General features: G+C 40.0%; 1 protein-coding gene across 1 annotated transcript; it reads left to right on the forward strand.

Annotated features, from left to right (window-relative positions):
* The first annotated feature begins 227 nt into the window (after positions 1–227).
* LOC131275517 (transport and Golgi organization protein 1 homolog) lies at positions 228–21,651 on the forward strand. Its single transcript, XM_058286189.1, has 13 exons — positions 228–305; positions 4,168–4,254; positions 8,116–8,238; positions 10,400–10,510; positions 14,036–14,116; positions 14,309–14,387; positions 15,232–15,287; positions 15,382–15,469; positions 15,630–15,768; positions 18,216–18,316; positions 19,419–19,498; positions 20,437–20,593; positions 21,548–21,651. Exons 1-13 carry the CDS (start codon positions 228–230, stop codon positions 21,559–21,561), a joined length of 1,194 nt encoding a protein of 397 aa, XP_058142172.1. The 3' UTR covers positions 21,562–21,651.
* Positions 21,652–26,849: the final 5,198 nt, after the last annotated feature.

Genomic DNA, 26,849 nt, shown 5'->3' on the forward strand with positions numbered 1-26,849 from the left:
ACCCTGTTGACCTGCTAATCTACTGACTAGTGTCTTAACCCTCCTACAAACCCTCTCCAGCGTGTCCACCTGTTTCCGCCAGATTCCCACCCCCATTCTCTCCCACCTAGATTCCCACCCCCTATTCTGCCCCACCCTCATCCCCTCCCCACCTCGCCCCCTCCCCTCCCCGCCCCCCTCCTCTATCCCGCCTCCGCTTCTGGTCCAGCGTCCCTGGAGCTGCTGACATGGAGGCGCTGGAGCAGCTCTTCTGGATCCTCCTGCTCTGCTTGGCCTGGCAGGTGCCTGGTCACCCACCCGCCAGGGTGAGCAAACATTGCGCAAGCCTAAATTCCTTCCTGGTTATTGGGCGGTTAAAATACTGTGGTTTAGGATTTCGGTGTTCCTAGAGGTCTTTGGGCTCCAGCTCTTCTCTCGCAGACCCAGGACTTCAACGCAGGTTTCTTAACCAGACTGAACTGCTGCCCACGTCGAGTTCTGGGTCTGCGGCCTTGCTTGTTCCAGGCACAGGAAAGGCTGAAATGTTGGAAACGTTGAACAGCTAAGCTCTAGCTTTTAAAAGTAAGGCCCTCTTGGAGAGTAGATGTAGATCAAGTGGATGAGCATCTGCTTCTCATGTACAGGTCCCAGGTTGCATCACGGGTACCTCCTCAAAATAAAATGAAAACACCAATTCACACTGAGGGACGGATTTAGCTCAGTGGATGTGCGCCTGCTTACCCTGTACAAGGTCCTGACTTCAATCCCTAGGACCTCCTTTATATATAGCTCCGATGTTAGCCTTTTTGCTCCTGGAAGCTCTGTTTAAGATCCTGCTTTAGGCTGTGCAAGTTTAGAGTTCATCCTGTGTGTACTTGGCTTTTTTTCTAGAACTACAGTATTCCTGAAAGTCCAACAACCCTGGGAAGGCATTAATGATTGTCTGTCAAAAAAACAAAATGTGTCTGCACACCGTGTTTTCCTGTTTTTCCATGGCTTTTTAGCAACTTCTGGGTCATCCCTTTCCTTCAGCTCCTTCAGATGACCTTTGCTTCTGGAGTTTTCCCACAGGAGGTCAGTGCCAGCTGGTTTGATAGGAGCCCTGAGAAGTCGATCAGATGTGGAAATCAGTGGCTGTGGCCTGCTTGGAAGTTTACAGGGAGGGGACGGGAGCTTGGCAAGGAACATGACCAGGAAGGGACTGAGTTAACATCCTTCCAGCATGATATGTGTCACAGGCAGACTGTGGATTATCCACAGGTCCTTCTTTGATGTCCTTAGGTGTGTCCAAACATGGAGAAATACCCAGTTCAACTGTAACAATTCACTTTTAAAAACCTGAAAACTCTCCCCACCCCTCCCCCCCCCCAAAAAAAAGTAAACAATGAGATTTGAAGAAACCCCACTAAGGGAAATAGATTTTTTTTTTTTTTTTTTTTTTTTTTTTGCTTAGTATATCCCAGATTCCCAGGCAGGGACCTAGAAAAATTCAATGTACATTCAAACATAGGAGCAGAATCCTGGTCACTTCATTCAATACAAAGAATCTGTTCGGTTTCTGTGAAGACTAACAAAGAAAAGTATTTCTTATTTGTAAATAACCTTTACTCTTGGAACAATTAGGGGGGCGGCGCCCTTTGCTGCGTTTTTCACACAGGATAAGCTCTCTCTCTCCTGACCTCAACTTTGAGCATTTGGATAAATTGACGTCTTGTATCCCACCGCCACCGTCCCTTAAGGCCATGTCCACCACTGGAAATCCTAGAGTTTCAGGTCAACTCTTACTCTCTGTACTTTTACGAAGTGCATCCTCCAGGCCCAGCCAGAGGGAATCTCTGTTTGTGAATGTTTCCAAGGTGCTTTGTTGGCATTGTCTTCTCTGCCTTGCTCTGTTGTTCATTTGTTTGCCTGGCTTTGTCTCCCTTAGAAAGGCTAAGGCTCTGTCAGACTCTTGTCCATCCTTCTACTTTCCAGGATTATTTCCATACAGGGGAGTGGCTCTTATTTACGTGTTTCCTGAGAATTACTTATAGAGAATTTGTTCTGTTGAAGCAATATGCTACTTGATTTTCCTAATCAAGTTAATGATTCCTTGGGAGAGGTGAGTTACAGAGGTTAAAATCAAGCATCAGAAAGACGGGTGGTTAGACATAAAGATAATTCCCATTCCCATGGTCTCAAGGAAAAAGTTCAAACAAAAGCAAATGTCCTTCTTGACTTCATATATCTCTGATTTCTTTGCTGCATTCATTCAGATTTTCCTTAGAATGAAAAGGTGGTTTTTCCCTCAACCTCCTCTATCATTTCAAGCCTTCCATGTAGGAAACTTAAAATCAGCTCTTCTTAGCTCTCAAAATGATTGTTATTGTGTCTTCATTTGCACTCTGCAGTATTATTTTTTCATATTTCAGATATTAACCCTCAGAACTGCAGCTTTTAGTGCCCCGTCAATCTTGCTAATGCTCCACTTTGAATACTGGTGTCCAAACAGTTAACAGATATAACTAGTGTCCACGACTGGGGATGCTTTACCAGAATGTGACTAAGATGGCAGTTGGCATTTGGCTTTTGTGGGTGTTTGACCCACATGCTTACTGATTGTGCTGAGAGCTATTGTTCCCTTTGTGACAGCGGCTTCTGAAGGTGAAAATGTTAGGTCGTTCAGAGGGACACGTAAAGTGTGTGCCCAACCTGTGAGCTACATTTGCTCCTCTAGACAGAGTTGTTTAACTTTTTAAATTTTTTTCAGGAAGTACTGGGTATCGAAACTGGGACCTTGTACATGGGAAGCAAGTGCTCAACCACTGAGCTCCAACCACTCCCCTCTAGAGGGTTTTTTTCCCAATATACTTTTTAATGTTTGAAAGAGAAACTTAGATTACACAAATATTACATACACAAAATTTAGAGGATTCTCACGTGTCCTGCTCCCTAGCCCTCCCATATTTTCCCACATCAATAACATCCTTCAGTAGTGTGGTACATCTGCCACAATTGATTAACATATCTGGGAGCATTGTCACTAAGTGATGATTATAGTTTACATTGTAGTTTACACTCTCTCCTGCACATTTTCACAAGTTATTACAGATAATCAGTGGCCTATATCTGCCATTGCATTGTCATTTGGGACAATCCCAAGTCCACACCTGTTTTTCCCTCTCCCTCCCCTCAGAACCTCCATTTGCCACTGTCTCCACAACCACCATAAAAGTTCTTCCATTGCTAGGATCACATTGAAAGGTTTTAACTGATGTGAAACCAATGCCTGGTGTGTGGATTACTGTGAATACATTAAAAATTAATTTTCTCCTCAAACACTCGTAAAATATACTTTTTTAAAGAATGATATCCTTACCTTTTGCTGCACCGGTGATACACTCAAGAAATTTAGGGAAACGGACTTTGGCCCAGTGGTTAGGGCGTCCGCCTACCACATGGGAGGTCCACGGTTCAAACCCCGGGCCTCCTTGACCCGTGTGGAGCTGGCCCATGCGCAGTGCTGATGAGCGCAAGGAGTGCTGAGCCACGCAGGGGTGTCCCCTGCCGTAGGGGAGCCCCACGCGCAAGGAGTGCCCCCCCCCCGTAAGGAGAGCCGCCCAGCGCGAAAGATAGTGCAGCCTGCCCAGGAATGGCGCAGCCCACACTTCCCGTGCCGCTGACGACAACAGAAGCGGACAAAGAAACAAGACGCAGCAAAAAGACACAGAAAACAGACAACCGGGGGAGGGGAATTAAATAAATAAAAAGAAATCGTAAAAAAAAAAAAAAAAAAGAAATTTAAAGGTGAATTCTTGCCAGAATTGTGTTTCTAACCAGACTGGATTCTCATAGCTTTTATCTCACAGTGTACCTACAGTCCACCCTTTGCAGATCTTCTGTCTACTTGAAAAGTTTGGCCTTATGTGTCCTGTGTGCAGAATGAAGCTGAATGCTGAAAGAAAGCTTCAGTGGTTTCAGCCTAAATATATTCCTTTTTATTTTATTATTTTCTGCCTAACAATATTCTGTACTTGATTTTCATTGCAGTGAAGATCCCAGTGTAATAACAACCGCAGCTATCTAGCTTCTCAATTCTGTCAATATTGACAGCTATTATCTGTCTCCTCACAGCTAAGCATTCTCTCATGGTTACATGTTGTACGCAATTGTAATTGGTCTTTCTCCTTTTGCCTATTCTTTCTACAGGTTGGGTGTACTTTTAGATATTTCTCAACGGATTTGATCAAAGCAGTTTATGAATTCACTAATGAAAAACTAGGATACCTTACTGATGTAAGTTCTGGATATCTCTTTTTTATTCTCAATGATAAACTGGCTTGAAGCTCCTAAGCTGAATATCAGTAATTATGGAAAGTCCTTGAATATTTATTTAATCAAGAAAATGAAAAGCTAATAGCTTGTGTATTGCCTTGATTTTCTTACTGTTTTATTGAGCTCTAAAAAATGCACAGCAAACAGCATCTATTTAAAATGTACAGTTGACTGAGTTTTACTTTAGGTTCAAACCCATGAAAACAACTTAACAATGAAGATAGTGAACATATCCATCACCAGCAAACACTTCCTTGAGCCCCTGTGTAATCACACCCACATCCCTGCTCCACCACAAAACTCTTCACCCACTGACCTGCTTCTATCAATATAGATTAGGATTTTGGGGGTAGAATTTTATATAAAAGGAATCATAGAGCATGTACTCTTTTTTCCCTGTTTCTTTCACTAATGCAATTGTGTTTTATTTTGTGCTGACCTCGACATATAAAATAGGTGCCATTTTAACCCCTTTATGAGCACAATTCAGTGTCATTGATCACATTTACAATGTTGTGCAATCATCATCATCACCATCCATTATCAAAACTCTTTCACCCAAAACAGAAACTCTTTAACATTTAAGCAATAACTCCCCACTACCTCTCTCCCCTAACCACTAGTAACCTCTAATCTATTTGCAGTCTCTGTGAATTTCCTTGTTCTAGAAAATTTCATATACATGGAATCATACAATATTTGTCCTTTTGTGCCTGGCTTATTTATTTATTTATTTATTTACTATGCTTTCGATTGAAGTTAATAGATCACAGGGAATGTTACATTAAAAAACAAAAAACATAAGAAGTTCCCATATAACCCACTCCCCACCCCCCACATCATTTTTGTAAATTGTATGTTTTTGAAGATACATGCAGCACACAAAAAAAGTTACAATTAAAAATATGAGTGGAATATATTTTTCCAGCCTTTCACTTTCAATTTATTGTTATATAAATCACACTTGGAGAACACATTTTGGGGCACTGCCGCACCACATAGACAACAGTCTACCCTGTAGTTTGCACTCTCCCCCAGCACATCCACTGGGCTGTGGCAGGATATATAAATCCAGCATCTGACCCTGAAGTATCACTTAGCAGAGTGGAGACTCCTCCTCTTGGGTTCATTGGTCTTACCCAGGTCACCTAGCAGGGAGGTGAAGATGGTCAACCTCCACACCAGGGAGTCGAGAGTGCCTACAGCTGCAAGCAGAGGAATTGCATCCATCATCCATGTGGAATCTAAGCCCCTCTTGTGCTAGAGGTGGAGGGGACATCACCATCCCAGGGTCCACAGAATGGAGGAATAAAATATGGACTAGAGTAGACTTGCTGATAGTCTACTATAGAACTGTTGTGACAAGTAGTAGAAGAAATTTTAGCATCGATGTGGAGAAAGTGGCCATAGTAGTTGCTGAGGGCAGGGAGAGGGAGGAGATGTGATGCGGGGGCATTTTTGGGGGTTTTGAGTTGTCCTACATGATATTGCAGGGTCAGATGCTGGACTTTCTATATCCTGGTTTACTTAACTTAGCATAATGTTTTCAAGGGTCATGCATGTTGTAGAAGGCCTCACAGTTTTCATTGTTTTTTATGGTTGCAGAATAATCCATTTTATGTATATACTGCATTTTGCTCATCCATTCATTTGTCAGTATATATCTGGGGTATCTCCAATTTTTGGCTATTGTGAATAATGCTGCTTTGAACATCGGTGTATAAATATCGGAGTCCCTGCCTTCAATTCTTTTGGGTATATGCCTATGAATGGAATTTCTGGTTCATATGGTAATTGTGTGTTTAACTTTTTGAGGAAACACCAGACTGTTTCCCACAGCAGCTGCATCATTTATGCTCCCACCAACAATGAATGAAATTTCCAATTTCTCCACATCCTTATCAAGCTTGTGATTTTCTGACTTTATAAGAAAAGTCATTTGAGTGGGTGTGAAATGGTGTCTCATTGTGGTTTTGATTTGACTTTCCCTAATGGCTAATGATGTTGAACATCTTTTTGTGTGCTGATTGACCATTTGTTTGGAGCTGCCTAGTTGGTCACCTTGCACTCAAACTCCGCCATTATGAGTATTAATGAAATTAAGGTCAAATAAATGTAGCCCTGCAATCCTAAATGACCTTCATGTTGTCCAAAGCCACAGCTGGGACTTTTGATGCAAAGCTGAGGTCCACAGTAGCCAAAGAGGGCAGCAGCAGGGCTGGTCAGTTGTCTGGGTTTGGCAGAAAACTCTAGTATCATTGTTTTGAGATTTATCCATCATTTTGTACATATTTATATTGTATGGATATACCATAAACTTATAACATAAACCCAAGAAGCATTCCTTCTGTGGGATTATTCCAGCATTTATTTGAAGTTTGTAATTCTGTGAAAAAGGGTTTTGGAATAAAAATACAATTAGGTTTGTCCTTTAAATTATTCAAACTCTAGCCTATTAGCAGCAGTCATTTTTGGAACTACCACACTTCTTGTTCAAGAGAACGGTCATTTGTATGGCATTCGGTTTTGTGTACCTCTTAATCAACAAGTTCAAATACAGTAAGGTTGAATATTTAACATTTTTATAATTGCTTAATCACAAATCTGGCTGTCCATCCATCCACCCATCCACCTACCCATCACCCATCAACTTGCCCCCCCTCATTCCCTCCCTCCTTCCCTCTTTTCCTCCGTCTCTCTCTCCCTCACCCCCTCTCTCCCATGCATTCGTCATCTTATATTTGGTACATTTCAAACTAAATTTCAGACATCAGTACAGTTCCCCCTAATTCTATGGCAATCCTTAAATAGAGCTCAATATCCTTTCATGGATTACTTCATGATGAGCCATTTACAGAGAATGAAACATAGGTACACCTCAAGTGCGCATGTACTAGTGTTTGCAAAATGCACATGCGAGTGTAATGCAAACCCCTGTCAAGTCATATTACATTACCATCATCTCAGAAAATGCCACTGTGCCTCTTCCCAGATAATCTTATCTTCACTGCAGGTAAATTTTGCCTGTTAAAAATTTCATGTAAATGGACCAATGTCAAATGTACTTTACTTCTTGCTTCTTCTGCTTGGAATGGTGTTTTTGAGATTAACTCATCAAAATGTGGGCTCACTAAACCATTCCTTTCCATTGTTGAGTCATAATCTGTTGAATGACTATTTCTATGTAAAGTACTGTTTTCAGTGAAACAGTTGGAATTAAGGTATCAACCTTTCACAACAATACAGTTAAATCCTGAGCAGTCTATCTAGAGTACTTATCAAGAGCAGTCTGAACTTACACAGAGGAAATCTTTGTCTTCATTCACATAAGAGTGTAATAGAATGACAATCAAGAATCTTACAGAAATTGCAAATTATTAATGTCCTCTTAATATCATCACATTCGTTCTATATACTATCTTAAAATGTGATTACTTCTAAATTGAGTCATCGCTCCATTGTATTTTAAATTGTTTTGTTTTATGCATTGTAAAAATCAACTTATCTCAGAAAAACTTCATTCAGGCAGAACCCACTACAGTGTTACACATTGGATCAGAGTTAGGGCCCGTAGTAAACTAGAAGCCATTTCCTACCTAAGGACTCCCAAATTTTCAATATTTAACAACACCAAGACCACAAAAAAAACCATGAATCTGCCAACTGCAAGTTTTTCTTAAGTAGCTCCTTCCTTTGAAGAGTTTTTGAAGGGTGTGGTTATCTGTTTGAGGCAGATTTAAAGTGACTATCAATAATTCAATGTATTTGCTGTATTCTATATTTCTTTAAGGCTTCTCACTGTTTCAACTATTATAATTTCAGCTACTTGATATCCTGCCTTACAATTTCCTATGTGGACCTGATTTTTATGGATATGCTGTCAACATTGTGGCCTCCTTAGGAATTATTTCAGTTGCTATTTTCTTCTGGAAATTTATCCTAGCTGTGAGTATATTAAATTAACTTGTAGGCATACTATGAGTTATAAAAAAGTAGCACTTTCATATACATGGTTCTTTTATGTTGTGTTAGATTAATAATGTACATATAAATTAATGCTTGAAATTGAAGCTAACCTTGTAAAATAATTCTTTTAGAAAGAACCCAGGGAAAAAGAGAACTGTATAAGCTCAATGAGAAATCTTCAAAGTATAAATTCTTTATATCAAAAAGTAAACATTGAGTACCAGGCAGGCACTTTCATACACTGTTAGAATAGTGAATTCTTACAACTATCCTCAAAACCAGTTTCATAATAAGTATCTGAAACCCTAAAAATGTTCCTATGTTTTCATTCAGTATTTCTAGAAAGTGCATTTCTAGAAATCTAACTTAAAGAACTAGTCAGACATGCATTCTAAGATTTTGACCATGGATATTTAATGGGATAGTCTTTGTTAGACTCCAAACCTGGCAGCAAACTAAAAGCACAATAGTAGGGGACTTGTTTAACTCATATATCTATGCATGTAGTCATCTAAAAGGATCTATTTTTGAGCAATGGAAGAAATAAGAAATCCCTTTGCAAAGCAAACATTTGTAGTATTTATTATAAAAACAACAACAGCATAAAGCCTGAGGCCAGAACTAGGACCAACTTAGTTGACATTTAAACATCACCCTTAAGGAATGAAATGACTTCAGACTCCAGATAAAAGTAGGGTCTCCTGTTCATGTTTTCTCATATTCCCTCATCTTTCTAGCACATTTAACTGACAGAGGGGACTTTGGACTTGATTTGTAATTTAGGCTCTTTTTAAAACATTAATGGAATAGAAAGTAAGACCTTAGTACATTTGGCCTTAAAGCCTCAGTTTTAAAACATAATTTGGAAAACATTATTTTGCATAAAATGACCTTTGCAGGTGACTGCAACTTACCAGTTAAAATGGCCAGATGCTTTGTCTACAAATCTTCCTAAAGTTGGGTGCACTTTCCCTGTTTTCTTTATTGAAATGGTCCTAACATGGTAAATGAATTTTCCTCCTTGCATATAGATTGGAAAATCCTTAGAAATCTAAGTTTCCTTCAGAAGAAGGAAAAGTGCACAATACAAAGGTGAATGGATAGGTAGAAGGGGAAAGCATGTCCTATTTCCCTCCCTGTTTCTCTCCTTTCAAACACCCAACCTCGGTTCCTATTTTCCCAGAAATCAGCTGTCTTTATCCTGAGCCTGCTGCTCTAGCACAGTTTTTGGCTGTTGAAGCCCTTGTTCTTGCTCTCACCTGCCTGCCCATGTCTCCTCCTGCTCTCCCTTGTCTTCTGCTTAGCATGACATGGGGAGAAAGGAAACTCATTGCCTTCTGAGAGAAGCTGTGATGTTAGCGGTATATACATCACTTTCCCATTGTCTCTGGATGCATTTTCCAAAGACAGCATTATCATAAATGATGTTTGGATGTACAATAATATTCCAATATCTCAGCAAGGTTTTGGGCTGGGTTCAGCATCTGATGGCCACTTTTAACATTTAAATGTGGAAATATGCTCCCAGTGACCCTTTACAAGGGTTTAAATGGGGTCCAGGCTGAATTTTACGGAGTCATAATTCATTTATCTCTTCAGGGAATGACTAGAGATTTGGAAGCACTTTTGTCCTTTCTGGAAGATGTTGGCCAACATTTCTTTTGTTGTTCATGCATTTTCCCTAGAAGTGTCCTATTCATTTTGCGATTGGATGATCTGATTTCAGTGGTCTGGGAAAACCATAGGACCTGGCTTGTTGGAATTCTTTCTCAATTCGAAGTTAGCTAATTCTCACTAAAATTTCTACAATGCTTTCTGGTTAGGGAAAGAGGTATATTTCAGTCCAAAGATTTTACATTTATTTGGTTCCAGCTTTTTTTTAAAACACTTTGTGCTTCTGGACCTCATTATGGCTATTGCAGTTGAGATGTAAATGATTTCTGAAACTGAAGCTTTAAGCATTTTTATTTTAAATTCTCCTACTTTTCCTTTATGAGCAATAAGTAGATTCGTGCATGTGTAAGGGATAAGTAAACAGATCTTTAGTTACAAAATAATATATCTGCCTTAGTGCACCAGTCTAAAATTATAAGTAAATGTAATAATTAATTTTTACTGACCTCAATATGGTTTGCCTTAGGATAACATCACAACACTTTCAGGACCTAATAAACTCCTGCATTACGTAAGTCAATCTCTGCATGTTACATCAGAATCTAAGAGACATCAAAATGTCAAACATCAGGACTTGGTAAGAGTTTTGCTGCTGTTAATCATAATTTGGCTTTTGAGCCTTTTTGTATACCAGGTCTTTCGAGCCCTATGTTTTTCCATGCTGTTGACAGCAGTATGAGTTGGGGGTCTTGGGAGTCTGGGAAATCGAGGCTTCTTTTGACTCTAGAACTCCCAGTACTACTACCAGAATGGCTTTAATGGCTTTTTATATTTATATTTAAGGGCTTAAGAGGTACGTTTTCCCACAATTCGATGGATAATTTTCACACCAATCAGCATTGCCCTCCCAGAAATGAATCAGAACAAAAAAACTTTAAGTGATAATTCTTGAGATTTCTCCCCAAATGGAATAGTCCTACCCCTCTTAATGAAAAAGAAAGAATTTTTAAGTAAATTTAGCAATGTTTTGAATCACCATTATAAAAATTTCATTTGTGCTATTTCACTTTTAAAAACTTTCCATCTTCTTTGCTTTCCCCTTGTCGTGCATTCATCAAACTATGTTGTAAACAGAAAGGTTGTGGATGCCATGAAATTTTATGCCTTCAAGTATTTCCTTCATTCTTTACTTCTTTATGTGATTGTTCGACTAGGTGCAAAATGGATCAATTCCTTTAACCTGAAATATAAGGGATAGGTTTGAAATATGAGTTGATGTTTCTCCTTTTTAGCCTAAGCCCCAGTGTTTCCTTTGAAATTCTAATACATTTTTCTTCCTACCTTATATGCAAATGACAGACTAAGAAAAATCTAGAGAAAAATTAAAAGATATCATTTTCCCAAATGCCTCAGAATTCACAGGGGCAAAGCTGTCTATATTTATTTCAGAATTTCATTCTATGCTTTAGCTTTTATGAGAAATAAGTGTTTTGTGTCTTAGAATATAAAAACTGTGTGATGGCAGAGCAGATGTAGCTCAGTATTTGAACACCTGGCTCACATATATGAGGTCTCAGGTTCAATCCACAGTACTTCCTTAAAAAACAAAGAGACCAAAAAATCCACATACATACACACACAAAATTATGATATCTTGTTGGAATAAGGCACAATGTTTTATGTGCTCCTGAGAATTAGTTCTCTAGTAGGAATGTTTTGTTTTGGATTAAAATTAAACATCGTGACTCTTCATGGTAGTGAAGCAAAGATAAACTGTTAAACACTTTGAGATAAAAAAGAAAGGGTTTACCGTAAGATTGAGAAGGAACAGATAAAGAACAGTTAATTCCAGTGATGATGTTAATCAGGGTCCTGAGAAGCATCACATCTTAAATGTCTCTTCTCAAATCTCTTTGGTCAAGAGATGTGAGTGCAAGATTTCGATGCACATTTACAGATTCACAGATTTTGAAATGTGGCCTCAGGATCAAGGCATGTGCAGATTACTTATCTCTTCTGCATTTCTCATGCACAATTTCTTGTAGCCTTCAGGAAGGTGACTCTTTATTCTGTCATATATCAACCAGTTACTAACCTAAGTAGCTCTCAGGAGGTGATGATGGACAGGCTAATTAGGCCAAAGAATCAAGGTTTTGAAGAGCCTCCTTGAGCAGTTACTGCTTCAGTTGACCAGGTGAGGTGTCATCATGTGGAACTCTAGGCCTGGTACAGGTTTTTTCTGGAGACACTGACAGTCTCATCCTTTGACAAGGGAAAGAAATCATGTGATTTTCCTGCTTATTAAACAGTTGCTTGTGTGCAACAGGGTTTTCTGAAGGATGCTCCAAATTGGCCCTGTTTCAACTTGCTAGACAATTGTTGTGGGTTGAATTATGTCTTACAAAATTCTATATGCTGAAGTCCTAATCCCCACTACTTCAGAAGGTAACCTTATTTGGAAATAGAGTAGGTACCAATGGATGTAAACAAGTTAAAATAAAATCATTCCGGAGTCGGTTGATTCTTAAAACAAGAGGAAGTTGGGATACAGACAGAGTGGAAAACACAATGGGTGTGACTGAGCAGAGAATGACAAGGATTTTCAACAAAACAGCAAAAGTTAAAAGATTCATGGAACGGATTCTTCCCTATAGATTTTGAAAGAAGCCTGGCTTGCTGACATCTTGATTTTGGAATTTCAGCCTCCAGAACTGTGAGACAATAAATTTCTGTTTTTTAAGCCTCCAGTTTGTGGAACTTTGCAACAGAAGCCCTAGCAAAATAAGACAACTTTTGGTCCCAGGAAGTGGTGTGCTGCTGTAACAAATACCTACACATGTGGAAGTGACTTTGGAATTGGGGAATGGGTAAAAGCTAGAAGAATTTTGAGACGTTTGATAGAAAAAACCTACATTGCCCGGAAGAGATTGTTGGTAGAAACATGGATGATAAAGATGATTCTGTTGGGGGCTCAGAAAGAAGGGACCTGTAGACAAAGATTATATTGTCTTAGAGAATATGTAGATCATCATGAATGGAACTCTGCTAGGAAGAGGAATATTAATGGTGTTAATGGTAAGAACTTAAAGGAAATGATTGATGTGTTATTGGAAATTGGAGGAAAGGTGATCCTTGCCCTAAAGTGGCAGAGATCGTGAGAGAATTATGTTCTGATGTTGGATGAAGGCAGAATTTGCAAGTGATGAGCATAGACATTTACTTAAGGAGATTTCCCAGGAAAGTATGGAAGATGCAGCCTGGTTGCTCCTTGCCACTTATCAAAAAATAAGAGGAGAAAGAGATAAATTGAAGAATGACCTGTTAAGCAAAAAGGAACCAACATGTCATTTGGAAAATCCTCAGCCTATCCAGATAGTTTGCTCTGGAAACAGGGCCTAGGATGTGGCTGGACAACCATTTGCTATAAAGATGAGGTGTGTGACTTGCGGATCCAAAAACCATTTGAACAGAAGCCAGGAAGGGAGATGCAATTATCAAAGAAATACATGCAGAGGGTCCTCTCATCTAATGGCTTGGATAACCCAAATTGGACAGAAGACCAACAAGATTTTTGACAACTTTGTATCAGCAGGAAAGCAGGCAGCCATCCTGGACTGAGAGGGACAGAGATGTTGTAGAATGAGGAAAGAATGACTCCAAGGGTCCAAGTTTCCCAAGGTATACGATGGGTGTCCTTATAAGAAGAGAAAATTTGGACCCAGACAGACAGAGCAGGGGACACCATGTGATGACTAAGGCAGAGAATGCCTTGGAAGCTAGAAGAGGCACAGAACTGGTTTTTCAATATGGATTGGAAGGAACATTGTCCCTGCTGACATCTTGATTTTAGACTTGTAGTCTCCAGTACTGTGAGAGGATTTCTGTTGGTTGAAGCCACGCAGTTTAGGGTACTTTGCAAACTAAGGCAACAGTTATTTCTGGGGCTGCAAATACCCATTTCTTTCCCCACTCTAGCACTGAGGGTGAGGCACCTGATCTGCTAATTTTTAATCAAGGCTTTAGGCTAGGTTCTAGAGTGCTAAGCTGGGAGTGGGGCATGCCTTCTCCTTCCCTGCTCTAGTCTTGTGGTACTAGTGTCTCTTGAGGAAAAAATGCCAATTTATTTAATATGGGTATTTTTTCTTCTCTTCTCTTGCAACAGGAAATCAATGGCTGTTGTAAAGAGCACATGGAGCTCAGTGAAGAAAGCAAATCCTTGGGGAAATCTCAGAAAGATTTAAAGGTAGCTCTGACTCCGGAAGATAATATTGAGGGGGCTCTGACTCCCAAAAATAATATTGAAATCTAATTGAAATATTCTAATTGAAATCTGTTTGAAATATTCAAACACAGTTTGAAATCTAATTAGAAGTGGGAGACACTTTCTCATTCTCTCTTGTTCCTTTCTTTGGCTTTAACTAATTGCTTGGTGCAGTTGAACCCGCTACAAGGCAAAGAGGAATCTAAGGCCAAAAAGACAGAAGGAGATACATTAAGAAATAGAACACTGACAGGTAAGATCATTGTCAGGGAGCTTAGACCACTTTGCCTTTAGTCAAGTACCCTCCTGATACTCTTGAACTTGATGTATCTCCTCTTAAGTATTGACATTGTAGAGTCTCATCCTTGGATTTATTTATATGTCTGCCTGTGTCGGTCTGAGGTAGGTGCTGGGCACTAGGGAGCATTGGAGAAGCACAGAACCCTAAACCCTTTCCCCATCCCTATGGAAATTAGATACATGAGGGGAAGTTACAGCAGCATGAGATGGATCTTGCCCCTCTAAGTCCTGCACATTTTCCTGTCAGGTCTCATGCGAGGATGGACTTGCTTCTCAACTCATGGAGATGGTCATTTTGTTGGTGCTCATTACCTCCAAAGTATCTGTGTGGTTTCGAGACCCCCAGCCAGGGTTAGAACACAGAGGTGCTGAGAGCCACCCACTGGGTATTGGCCTTGGAGGTGGGGATAAAGGAACAACAGTGGCCTTCTCTGCTGGTGGTGGACATGTTACTAGAGCTATTCCCCAAGTTGAATGTCACTTGCGGTACACTGTAGGTCCACTCCTGGGAGAGTTCAGGGCAGAACAGAGGAGGGAATGTTGGAATCAGCCCTTTTTCCAGACAGAAGCAGATCTGGGTGAGAAGGGAGCCATTCTCATCCCTCCTGCCCTAGGTCAAAAGAGAGAACTTTTCCTTCTACACACAGTCTTCATTCTTCCTAAATTTTCAATTATATTAAAAGTAAATTACCCTAATGAATCTTGCCTCCTTATTGATGTTGCTTTTTTTTCAATGTTTGAACATGATGAAATAATTGTTCAGTTTCTTGGAAAGTTTAAATTCTTGTTTTTTTTAGGTGATTGCAACAGGAAGGTGGACAATCAAATGCCTCAGATTGTGGATGTCTTGCAGGTATAATTCCTTCTACAAAGTACCCTAACTGCTGCCTGGGAGTTCCTACTATGCCTCACTTGTAACAAAACTTTCTCCCTGTTGTGACTTTTAGGCCCAAAATGCGGTATCAGAAAATGAAGATCTAAACCTGTTACAGGATAGGCTGAGAGTCTTGACGATCAATAAAGATAATGTGGCAGGTAGGTTCCTTTTGAGAAGAAATTCCCATTCAGTGGAAATGATTTTACATTGTGAAGGCAAAGAATGCTTTCAGGATTCTACCTCTGTCCTCAGCCCCCTATCCACATTTGCATGCCCAAGTGAACAAGTTGCAGCTAAAGAATGTTTTGTCCTTTACAGAATGCTTAAAGGAAGTAGAAAATGACTACAATTCATTGCTGTCTTTGAAAGCGTCAATGGAAGAGGAATGCAGATCCGTGACGGTGAAAACAGAGTCTCTCCAGGAAGTCCGTGAGCAGAGAAAGAAGACCATGCAAGAGTAAGAGGTTTATATGTTCATTGTTTCAAATGTTGTAATGAGCAAACCTGAAGACCCATGAACATAATTTTATCTGTTCTCTGTACAATAGCCATAATATATCTACCATATTTAATCAATGTAGAATTGTGCTTCTTCCATTTTGCCTTGAGTTCCATCACCTTCATTGTTCTTTTACAGGGATTCTGGTCTATAATTGAGGGGGTGGGTGGGAGAGGGGTGCTCCAGGTACCACACCATTTACAGCTACTGAACTGCTTCCATCTTTCTGAATATCTAGTGCTCTATATATTTTGTTTTGGTTTGGTTTGGTGTTTTATTTTTCACCTTTGCTTTCTCTCTGACCAAGTTACTGGATTTGGATTTCTCCTCCATTTGTTTGACCCTTAAAAATCTTGAGTGACTGGTGTGAGGTGATTTTTTTAGTAAAATAAAATCTTCACAGACTGTAAGGATTTCTTAGCTATCAAAGATGTTTTACATTCTGTACTAAATAGAAAACAAATATTCAGACTACACATTATATAACATGATTGTGGTGAGGAGGGTGGGAGTTGTGACCCTGACAGATTTGGGTAACTCATTACTCATCTGGAAGTTATATCTCAAATTGGGAGTGAGGTAACTTTTGAAATATAAACTTTCCTGGAGCATTTTGTGTTCTTGCTGCATAAAATTCCATTTTTATTTCCTGGAAAATGGGCTTTCTGCAGCTCTTGCTATTTTTCTCTGCTCCTACACATGATGCTTCAGCAGCACAAATTTCCCCAAAAGCATGTCTTGCTGAGAAAATAGCTCATTGTTCAGGCTGCTACTGCCTGATGCTATTAAACATTGGACCTGGACCACTAATTTTTCCCTCCTTCTGTGAAACTGGACCACTAATTTTTCCCTCTTCCTTTGCTCATTGAGCAACCACAAGCTTAATTTTTCCTAACATTGCAGAGTGGCTCACTAAATGTCTGACCCACTGGAAAGAACCATTTCTCATTTCAGAAGTCATTAAGAAGAGCTTATCTCTTCCACCATTAAGCATTTGATTTACCTAAATGGCAATTGTTTTTCTTCCTGATATGGATTCAGCTTCTCCCACATTCATCTGACACCCATGTCTGCCTACTGCATTAGCTCAGGCCCCCATCATCTTTCCTGCCTGGAGAGGCTGAATTATGACCTATAGAGAAATTGGGTGCTAATTCCTGGCTCCTGTGATTGTTGCCTTATGTGGCAGAGATGTTGCCAATGTGAATAAAAGTCTTGAGATGGGGAAAGTATCCTGGATTATCCAGGTGAGCCTTCAGTGCCATCACACGTTTCCTTCTTAGACAGAGGCAGAGGGCCCTTACACACACACACACATACACACACACACACACACACACCAGAAGGCGATGTGAAGACAGAGGCAGAGGCTGGAGAGATGTAGCCACCAGAAGCGGGAAGAGGCCGACTCCCCTTAGCACCTCTGCAGGGAGTGTGGCCTCGCCCTTCCAACACCTCAATTTGGGCCCCATCACACTAATTTTGGATTTCTAGCTTCCAGAACTCTGAGAATATAATTTTTTAAAAATAAATGTTTAAAGCCACCAGTCTTTGGTCATTTGTTGCAGCTGCCACAGCAAGTGAATATATTGGCCAGCTTTTCTAACTCCTCTCCTTATCTCCATTTTCCCATCCTTAAGCAACTTTCCAACTCTGATTATTCTCCTTATAGCTGTTAGAGTGTTCTTTGTAGGCTACACCTCCGTTCCTGCCTTCTGGTGGATTCCGGAGCATTCCATGCCCTGCAGGGGCACTTCCAGTTTCCTCATGGGGCCTGGGGAGCTTCCCCTCAGCAGGTCCCTGGCGGCCTCTCCTTGTGCATTTTCTGCAGCTCCTTCTGATGCATCCCAAGCTGCAGCCACTCTGCTCAGGTCCCTTGGGCCTCCGGAAGCCTGTTGGCCTTTGTGTACACTATATATTTTCTGCTCTTCACCTGGCAATCTCCTACCCACTCAGATATTTACCTGCCTCAAAATCTCTTCTGGAGAGATGGATATAAACAAAATGGTGGATAGACATGGAGACTGAATGTCGGCTCATTCCTTTTACTTGTAATGTAACCTCTGAATACATTAGGGTTCCTCTCGTCATCAGGTGTATGCAATCCTTTCTCTTTTATTTTCTTCCTGTCTTTTAGATTTGTAGTTATTCTATTTTCCCTTGATTAAACTGGGTAGTTATGAGTTATTTCTTCCTTTCCTTTTCTTTTTTTTTTCAGTCATTATCTGTATCCTTGATTTAATCTCCTAACAGGTCATATTTTCATCTCTTTTTCCTGATATTTAATTCTATTACTCCCCTCTTGCCTTTGTGCTATCATGATAGTGTATTTTAACCTTATATACATTTTAAGCCATGCAAGACTTTTTTGGTATTGTACAATGCATTCTTTTTCTATAATCAAGCTTGTTGGAGTTAATCCACAAAAACTCAAGGCCACAGGAGGGAAGCAAGATTATGAAACCGACTCTGCGAAGCCCTGATGCACGGAAACTTCCACAGAGAGGTAGGGAGCTCTTCGTGGATGCACAATTCATCTTCTACTGCAAAATCCACTTCAAGGGCTTTTAGTTCCAATGAGTAATCGCTGCGATGCCTGGAAACAATCCCAAGCGCTTACTGCAGCCTGAATGGCTCTTGCTTCTGACCCCTGGGCAGGGTGGCACGTGCACCCCCCATGGACAGCGGACACCCCCACCAGGACCTCGAGGTTACTTTTACTTGAATAGAAATCCAGAGGAGGAATTGGTTAGCGCCTACTTCCTGCCTTAAAGTTAACTGTACAAAGGGTGTATTTTCCCTTTTATGTGAGAACTCTAATACAAACAACATTTTAGTATGCGGGCTGCTTACCCTGATGAAAATAGGAATTTTCTCCATAGCCCCTGGTGGATAGTCTACTGCAAGGCCTGTTGGAGAGAGGGAGGATTTTCTTACTGTTGTGGGAGGTTCCTTTCATTTTGTTTTACCTGTTTATTGTGTAGCACAACACTTTACTCATAAATTATATTTTCCTGTAATTTTACTCACCAAGGTAATAAATTTCTATTAATGCCTCATGGGTCTTTCCTCTTCTCATTACCATGCATTCATGCATATAGGTCCATTTTTGGTCGTGAATATTTCTATGTTACTTGGTCAGATATGGAAGTCAGATTTTATATTGACTGAAAGAATTTTAAAAATCTTCCTGTGACTTGAAGAAAGGACCAATTTCTCAGGTTTCCTGATAGTTTTCCCATCCAAGGCAGTTATTTTAATTTTTAATGTGTGCTTAAATTCTAAGTGAGTTCCTTTTATACATTGGGAGATCCTGGTTTTAGTGCTGAGTTCCCGCTAGAGTGAAGCCCTGCCCTGCCCTGCCCAGAATCGGCTGGTTTGTTAGGAAGCCACCTGAACCTACAGCCAGAGCTTTGTGGAGCTCAGGGGACGGGCTTCCCCTGTGTTCTCAGCATTCATCTCGGGGGTCTGGGTAACCCTCTGCCTCTGGTGAGGGACTGAGTGGGTTCGAGGGTTTAAGATGATGGAGAAAGAGGTGGAGGGTTTGTTGTCCTTCCTCACAGGAGACACGGGTCAGAATAAACCTGTCAGTTCTTGGCCTTTTTCAGATCCTGAACCTGCTGCAGCTCCTGTGAAGAACAGCAGCTCTGGAAGTGCACTCCCCCCTGAGGAGGTGGCAGAGGGCAAGGTAAACGCTGCCCTTGTTTGTTTTCAACTGGAACAAATACTGAACGAAACTTTTCTCTTTTATTCAAATCCTGTTTTCTGGCCTTACTTATTTGTGTGTTCTGTGATAATTTTCTCTCTCCATCTCTCTCTCTGTAAAAAACAAAAACAAAAACTCTGAAATCTGACACTGTCCCAAATGAGTTCGCTCTACATAGCAACTTCCATATGTAACATTGTTTTTGTCAGAAAATACATTCCCAGTGCTGCAGGACTCCACATCTCTCTGAGAGAACTTCATGCAGGCAAAACCTCCAGAGAGTAGGTGACCCTTTGATCAGGGACCCTTTTGTCAGGGAACGCAACAGAGCGGGTACGAGCAGGGGCTTGCAGGCAGACTGTGTGGCCCTGGGCAAGTGATCTAATTCCTCTCAGAACTCCTGTTCCCTCAAATTTACAGCAGGGTGGTCATCCTAAACTTGCAGACTTCTGAGAATCAGAGAGAAGACATGATAAGATTGTGAAAGGGCTCTAAAGAGTATCTAGACTCCCCTGTGCAGAGCCTAGAGTTTTCACTTCCTTTCATTTTGTGTTCATCCTTTGTAAATAACCATCTATTACGGTGATGGTGAAGGCAGGGCTGGGAACCTTCCCAGCACTGGGATAAGCTTTTTTCTTATTGTTAATCAGTTGGAGATTATATTCATCCTCTAGGCAGGCTCTTGCCATTTCCTGCCTCTGCAGACACAGGCAGTGACGCGTGTGGTGTCATTGGCCCCCTCCCCTCGGCTGTCATTGGGACCGAGAGGGAGGAGTACAGTTTCAGGCACTGATTCTGCTCTTTGGAAACCTTGTGGAGGGGGTGTGCCAGGTGCTGACACCTGCTGCATTGGGTTTTGGCTTTAGGCGACAATGGTGCTTTTGTTGTGACATCAAAATATTTCAAAACTTTACCTGCAGATCAATACAGATGCAAGAGGATCCCCCTTTTTCCCAGGATCCCCCCTCATGCGCTACCCCATGGGAGGTCCTCTGTCAGCGATGCTACGATATGGGCCATCTCTGCCTCCCTGGTGGCCTCTCGGGTCTGACCTGCTGCCTCCACCTCCACCAGTTGGTAAGATGATCAGAACAGCATGAATGGACTTATAAAATGGACTCTTCCTTTCTCTCATCCCTTCCTTCTAGAAAATGTCACAGGTAGTTCTACAGAGCTTTGCAATGTGAGGTAAACCTGGCCGAGGACACTGTGACTTTCTTCAACTTTCTTAAGACACACACTGGGCTGCATCATCTCCCCCCACAGAGCCAGGCAGCAGGTGTCTCCTGTAGACAAGGAAAGAGGCTCTTTATAAGAAGCCAGAAATGTCAGTTCTGGGGATGTATGTTAAACATCCGCAGATAGTTCCAGGAAACTGGAAGGGATAAGCCCTGCTCCTAACTTCAAGAGCTGAAGATGTCCTGTCAGAAAGACACACGTGATAAACTACACAAGGTGTGACCACGAGTAATGGAAGCACCAGGGAATGGCTCCTGTGTGCAAAAGAGACTTTCTGTGCAGCCTCCTAAGACCTTCAGTTTTGTTATCTATGAAACAGGAATAATACTTGTTGTATGAGGCTTGTGAGGATGAAGAGATACAGGACATTAAAGAAAATGTCTGACAAAATATCTGGTATAGGTTGGACATTCTTCTCACAGTTTAAGTAAAAATGTTTCCACACAGAGAATTATTAAAAGATGTTTTTGAACTGTATTAAACTAAACTAAGGTTATCAACAGTGTAGGTCCAGAGATTTGCAATCACTACTTCAAAAAGTAAGGGAAAGACCTCTTTTATTAAAATTCAGCTTCCACAAGATAAATAATTTTAAGATGTGTACACAGTTATTTAAATTCAGAGATCTCTATCTGCTATCTGAAGACAAGTTTGTTTTCATTACAGAGAGACACACAGATGTGGGCACTCACTAAAATATCTTCAGGGGGCCCAGAAATATTATAAAAGAGAAAATGTATACAGGAAAAAATAGGATCAGACTGAAATAATCAAAACCTTTTTGCTTTACAGGACAACCAGTTTGAGATTTGACAGACCCCCAGTGGCGTCAGCATACCATAGCTATTTTAAATGTTCATATAAATAAAGTTTTTCGCATAAATGAAATCATTCAATATGTGGTCTTTTTCTGACAAGCTTCTTTCACTTAGCATGATGCTTTCAAAGATCATCCTTGCCATACCATATATCAGTACTTCATTCTTCTGCCAAATCATATTCCATTGTGTGATATATCACATTTTTTAAATCCTTTCATTAGTAGATGGACAACACTTGTGTTTTTTGGCTCTCGCTCTAGTCAATGACCCTTTTTCTACATTTTGGACCTTATCACCTACAATACAGTACCCCTGAATTCCCAGTGTTAGTCATTTCTGATCACTGCCTCCCATTGCTTTTTTTTTTTTTAATTTCTCTCCCCTCCCCCCCCTAGTTGTCTGTTCTCTGTGTCCATTTTTCTGCCTGTTTTTCTTTGTCTGCGGCATGGGAATCGGTGTTTCTTTTGTTGCATCATCTTGTTGTGTCAGCTCTCCGTGTGGGCTGTCATTCCTGGGCAGGCTGCACTTTCTTTCTCACTGGGCGGCTCTCCTTATGGGGCACGCTCCTTGCGCGTGGGGCTCCCCTATGCGGGGACACTCCTGCGTGGCAGGGCATTTCTTGTGCGCATCAGCACTGCGCATGGGCCAGCTCCACACGGGTCAAGGAGGCCTGGGGTTTGAACCGCGGACCTCCCATGTGGTAGACGGACGCCCTAACCACTGGGCCAAGTCCGCTTCACTCCCGTGGCTTTTTAGCACTTTGCTTTTAATACAGACAGGTAAGGTTCAACAGACATTTGAAGAAAAATAGGCTGTGAATGAGTCACCAAAAGAAATGAAGAAAAAAAGACAATGCACGGCACCTTCAGTCTTTTAACAGAAAAATTTCCTACCTAAAAAGCCATAACCAGCAGCATTATCAAATAGGAGGGTATAACAGAGATGTTATCAGAGACACAAGGTCAAAAACATTTGCTTTCCATGAACTATTTTTTCTCAGGAAGCCCAGAAAAAAATGAGGGAGTAACGAAAAAAGTAAAAGTTGTTGCTTCTCGGGAAGAGGGGAATCCTTAGGATGATGAGAAGCAACTTCCAGGGATAGCAGCGGTGCAGCAGTCCAAGAGTTCACCCAGGGAAGCTGGGAGCAGTAGGGCAGAGCCCCAGGAGGGATATCCCCAAAGAAACAAGGGAGCTACTTACTGTGACCTAATCACAGGAGTTTGACAGCTGGGACAGAGAAGTTTCCAGCTATCTAGTAACACATCGAAAACTAAACAAATGAAAAAAGAGGCAATTTACAACACCAGAGAAAACATTGTCTCCTTTAGAAAAATAACTCAAGTATACCGTGTTGTTCACTGGTGCACAGTCTTCATATAGGAATGATCATGTAAGCACCTATTATTTTTTAAAAATGAATATAGGTCTTTTGGAAGAATAAGGGAGGAAAATTACATGGGTGGGAGAGAGTTGAAGTGAAAGAGGAGTGAAAGACCCTCATCTTTCACTGTAGTAGAAAATAACTTAAAGTAGAAATATCAACAAATTGCAACATAAGAATGTCATTTAGAATAGGGAAGTAAGTGGCAGGAAAAAAAATGTGGGTTTGGGAGAGGTGGGAAGGGAGGATTCCTGTTTTTCAGTGTAAACCTTATATTGTATGACTTTTACACTACGTACATTAATTGCTTTGTAAATTCAATTGTCGTTTTCAAGATAAAGGAACCAGAACTGAAAAGATTAGTGAGAACTATGAGAAACTAACAATTTAATTTAAGTAAATAAAATGGAACCATTGATGAGGAACGATTATCTTCTTTACTGTCAGAAGATACATAAAAAAAGAAAAGAAAAAATTATTACCAACACACACACACATGCAGAAACACAATAGTCCAAATCGGAAAAGTGTATGAACCAAGGCACATAACAAATTCATATGGGGAATTTTCAACTAATAAACTTCCAGGGGTTTCAGATTCTTATGTGCATTGCATATATAGTTGGGGGTCACGATGCTTGATTCTTTCACTTTATTTAGTGGTTTTTCAAAATAATGAAAAGTAATGAATTGGTTGCTTAGCATCCTCCAAAACTGATGGAGTTTTCTTTCTACGTATCATTATATATGCATGAATTTTATAGACATGATTTGTTTTAGCCCACTAAAGTTATTGTAATTGATTCTAAAATATTAGTAAGAGGCTCTAGCTTGCTCCTGACTTCTTTTTATTATTATTATTATTATTTTAGATTCATTGATCATACAAAATGTTACATCAAAAAATATAAGAGGTTCCCATGTACCCTACTCCCCACACCCTCCTCTCTTCCCACATCAAGAACTTCTTTCATTAGTGTAATCTGACTTCTTTTGTCTCAACAAAGAAGTCTTTGAGAGCTTCTTTGAGTGGATTATCTTGGGCAGTTCCCAGGATTGGGGTTCCCAGACATAATTCCTTCAGTGGGAAATTATATCTAGTGATCATTATCTGAGAGCTAGGGGAGCTGATTGCTCTGGGTAAGTCAGTGTATCTAGAAATTTTATGTTCCTTCTTTTTCGAAATATAAAAATCTATCATCAGTTCTTATTTTAGACTTCAAACCAAATTCAGGACTACAGGATTTTTACTTGACTTCTTTGGGCATCTTTATGCATTTGTTTTTCTTCTATGCTAAAAATTCTAGTTGCCAATCTTACCAACATACATTCTTATTCCTTATACCACAACACACGCTCAACTCAGAATAACAATACCAATATTATCACCAGCTTTTTCATTATAGAAAAGTTTAAAATCCTTTTGAAAATAAGGAATTTTTAATAACATTTGACAAAACATTAGGAAATGGAATTCAGAAATATATAAAAATCACCTCAAAGTTTTTTCAAATGAATAAAAAACTATGGTAAATTTAATAAGTACTTAAACATACAAAAGTTGAAAGCATGCATCTCCAGCAGATCCACACTACAAGAAATGTTCCAAGGTGTCCATTAGGCAGAAGGAACAAGATGCCAGTGAGAAATCTAGATCAATACAAAAGAATCAGCAGCACTGGAAATGGTTTATACATGAGTCAATATATAAGATACGTTTCTTCTTTTAAAATTTCTTCTAAAGGTGATCATTTTTTAAAATAACAACAAACTACTGTGGGGTTTATAACATATAAATTTAATGTGTTTAACAATAGTAGCATAAAAAGGTGAGATGGAAGTAAGTAGAAAGATACTATATTAAAGGATTTATACCATACATGAAGTGGTATAATGCCTCTACCAACAGAGATAAGTTAAAAATTTATACTACATGGAAGTGGATGTGTCTCAAGCAATTGGGCTCACAATTACCATATAGAAGGTCCAGGGTTCGACACCCAGGGTTGCCTGGTTAGGTCAAGCTCTCCCACGCGATGAGCTGGCCCACGCATACTGATGGCCCATGATAGAATGCAAAAAAATTTATACTACATGGAGCATGTGGCTCAAGCGATTGGGCTCCCATCTACCATGTTGGAGGTCCAGGATTGAATTTCTGGGGTCTCCACATGAATGCAAGCTAACCTACACAGGGAGCTGGCCCAAGCAGAGTGCTGGCCAGCACAAGAGTGCTGGCCCATACAGCAAGGTGACCCAAGCAAAGAGCTAGCGCAGCAAGATGAGGCAACAAAAAGAAACGAAGAGAAGAGACAATAGGAGGCACAGCAGACCAGGGAGCTGAGGTGATGCAAGGGAATGAGCACCTTCTTTCCAGTCCAGAAGGTCCCAGGATTGTTTCCCAGTGCCACTTAAAGAGAAGAAAAGAAGACACAGAAGAACACATAGCAAATGGACAAGGAAAGTAGACAATGTGGGGGAGTAGGAAATAAATATATCTTCAAAAAAATATTTATACTATAAACCCCAAAGCAACAACTAAAATTATAAAAAACTAAGTCATGGCTAATAACTCATATAAGGAGATGATATAGGATTAAAGGACACTTTAAACATTTATCCAAAAGAAGGCAGAAAGAGTGAAAAAAACGATAACAAAGAACAGAGAGGAAAAACGGAAATAAATTGCATCATAAACATATCAATAAGCACATGAATATTAATAGTCTAAAGACCTTAAATAAATGGCAGAGATGATAACATTGGATAAAAATTGAGACCCAACTATATGGCCAAGAAGAACTTCACTTTAAAGATGACACATAAAAGTTAAAAGTAAAAGGGTAGAAAAAGATGTCCCATGATAACACTAGTCAAAAGAAAGCCAGAGTGTTTATATTAGTATCAGACAAAGAACACTGACAGAGATAAGGTCATTTAATAAAAAGGGACAATTAATCAAAAGGCTGCAACTAGTCTAAACGCCATGTGTGCAATTACTAATAGAGCTTCAAAACACAACAGCAAAAATGAATACAACAGCAAGGAAATATAATCGAATGCACAGTTAAAAGTCAGTGATTTCAATATCCTCTCTTAGAAATTGATGCAAAAGCAGCCAAGACTTGAGCTACACTATCCACCAACTTGACTTGAGTGATCTTTATAGAACACTGCATGCAAACATACCTGAATAAACACTCTCAAGTACATCTGTAACAATAATCAGAATTGGCCCTATTTTGAGCCATAAAACAAGCCTCAATAAATTCAGAAGGACCATAATGGAATTAGATTGAAAATCAATAATAGAGAGTTCCCTGAAAACTTGGAAAATATTAACACACATCTAAAACATGTTAAAGAAGAAATCAAAAGGGAAATTATGACTTATTTTGAACTGGATGAAAATGAAACCACAACATCTGAACTTGTGGGATGCAACTAAAGCAGTATTTAGAGGAAGATTTAAAGCACCCAATATCTATAACAGGAAATAAAATGATCTCCAAACAATGGATTTAGCTTCTTTATCAAGAAACTAGAAAAGAGCAAATCAAATCCATAATAAGCAGAAAAAAAGAAAATAATATAGATTGCGTAGAAATCAATGTGATCACAAACATAAAAACAATAGAGAATTATCAGAACAATAAAACTTAAAAACCTCTAGTCATAGATATCAGGAAAATAAGAGAGAATATACAAATTACCATTATTGGAATGAGAGATGTGAAATCTCTAACAGCTCTGTGGTTATTGAAAAGGATGATAAAGGAATATGAAAAACAACTTTATGTGGAGCGGATTTGGCTCAATGAATAGAGTGTCCACCTACCACATGGGAGGTCCAGGGTTCAAACCCAGGGCCTCCTGACCCGTGTGATGAGCT

This window comes from Dasypus novemcinctus, chromosome 23, assembly GCF_030445035.2.
Source record: "Dasypus novemcinctus isolate mDasNov1 chromosome 23, mDasNov1.1.hap2, whole genome shotgun sequence".
NCBI lineage: Eukaryota > Metazoa > Chordata > Mammalia > Cingulata > Dasypodidae > Dasypus > Dasypus novemcinctus.

Excerpts from the sequence above, each read along its gene's own strand:
- LOC131275517 (XM_058286189.1), top strand. The coding sequence starts at position 228 with ATGGAGGCGCTGGAGCAGCTCTTCTGGATCCTCCTGCTCTGCTTGGCC. Across the intron at positions 8,239-10,399 it reads TCTGGAAATTTATCCTAGCT|GATAACATCACAACACTTTC; the intron begins GTGAGTATATTA and ends GGTTTGCCTTAG. Across the intron at positions 15,288-15,381 it reads AGATTGTGGATGTCTTGCAG|GCCCAAAATGCGGTATCAGA; the intron begins GTATAATTCCTT and ends TGTGACTTTTAG.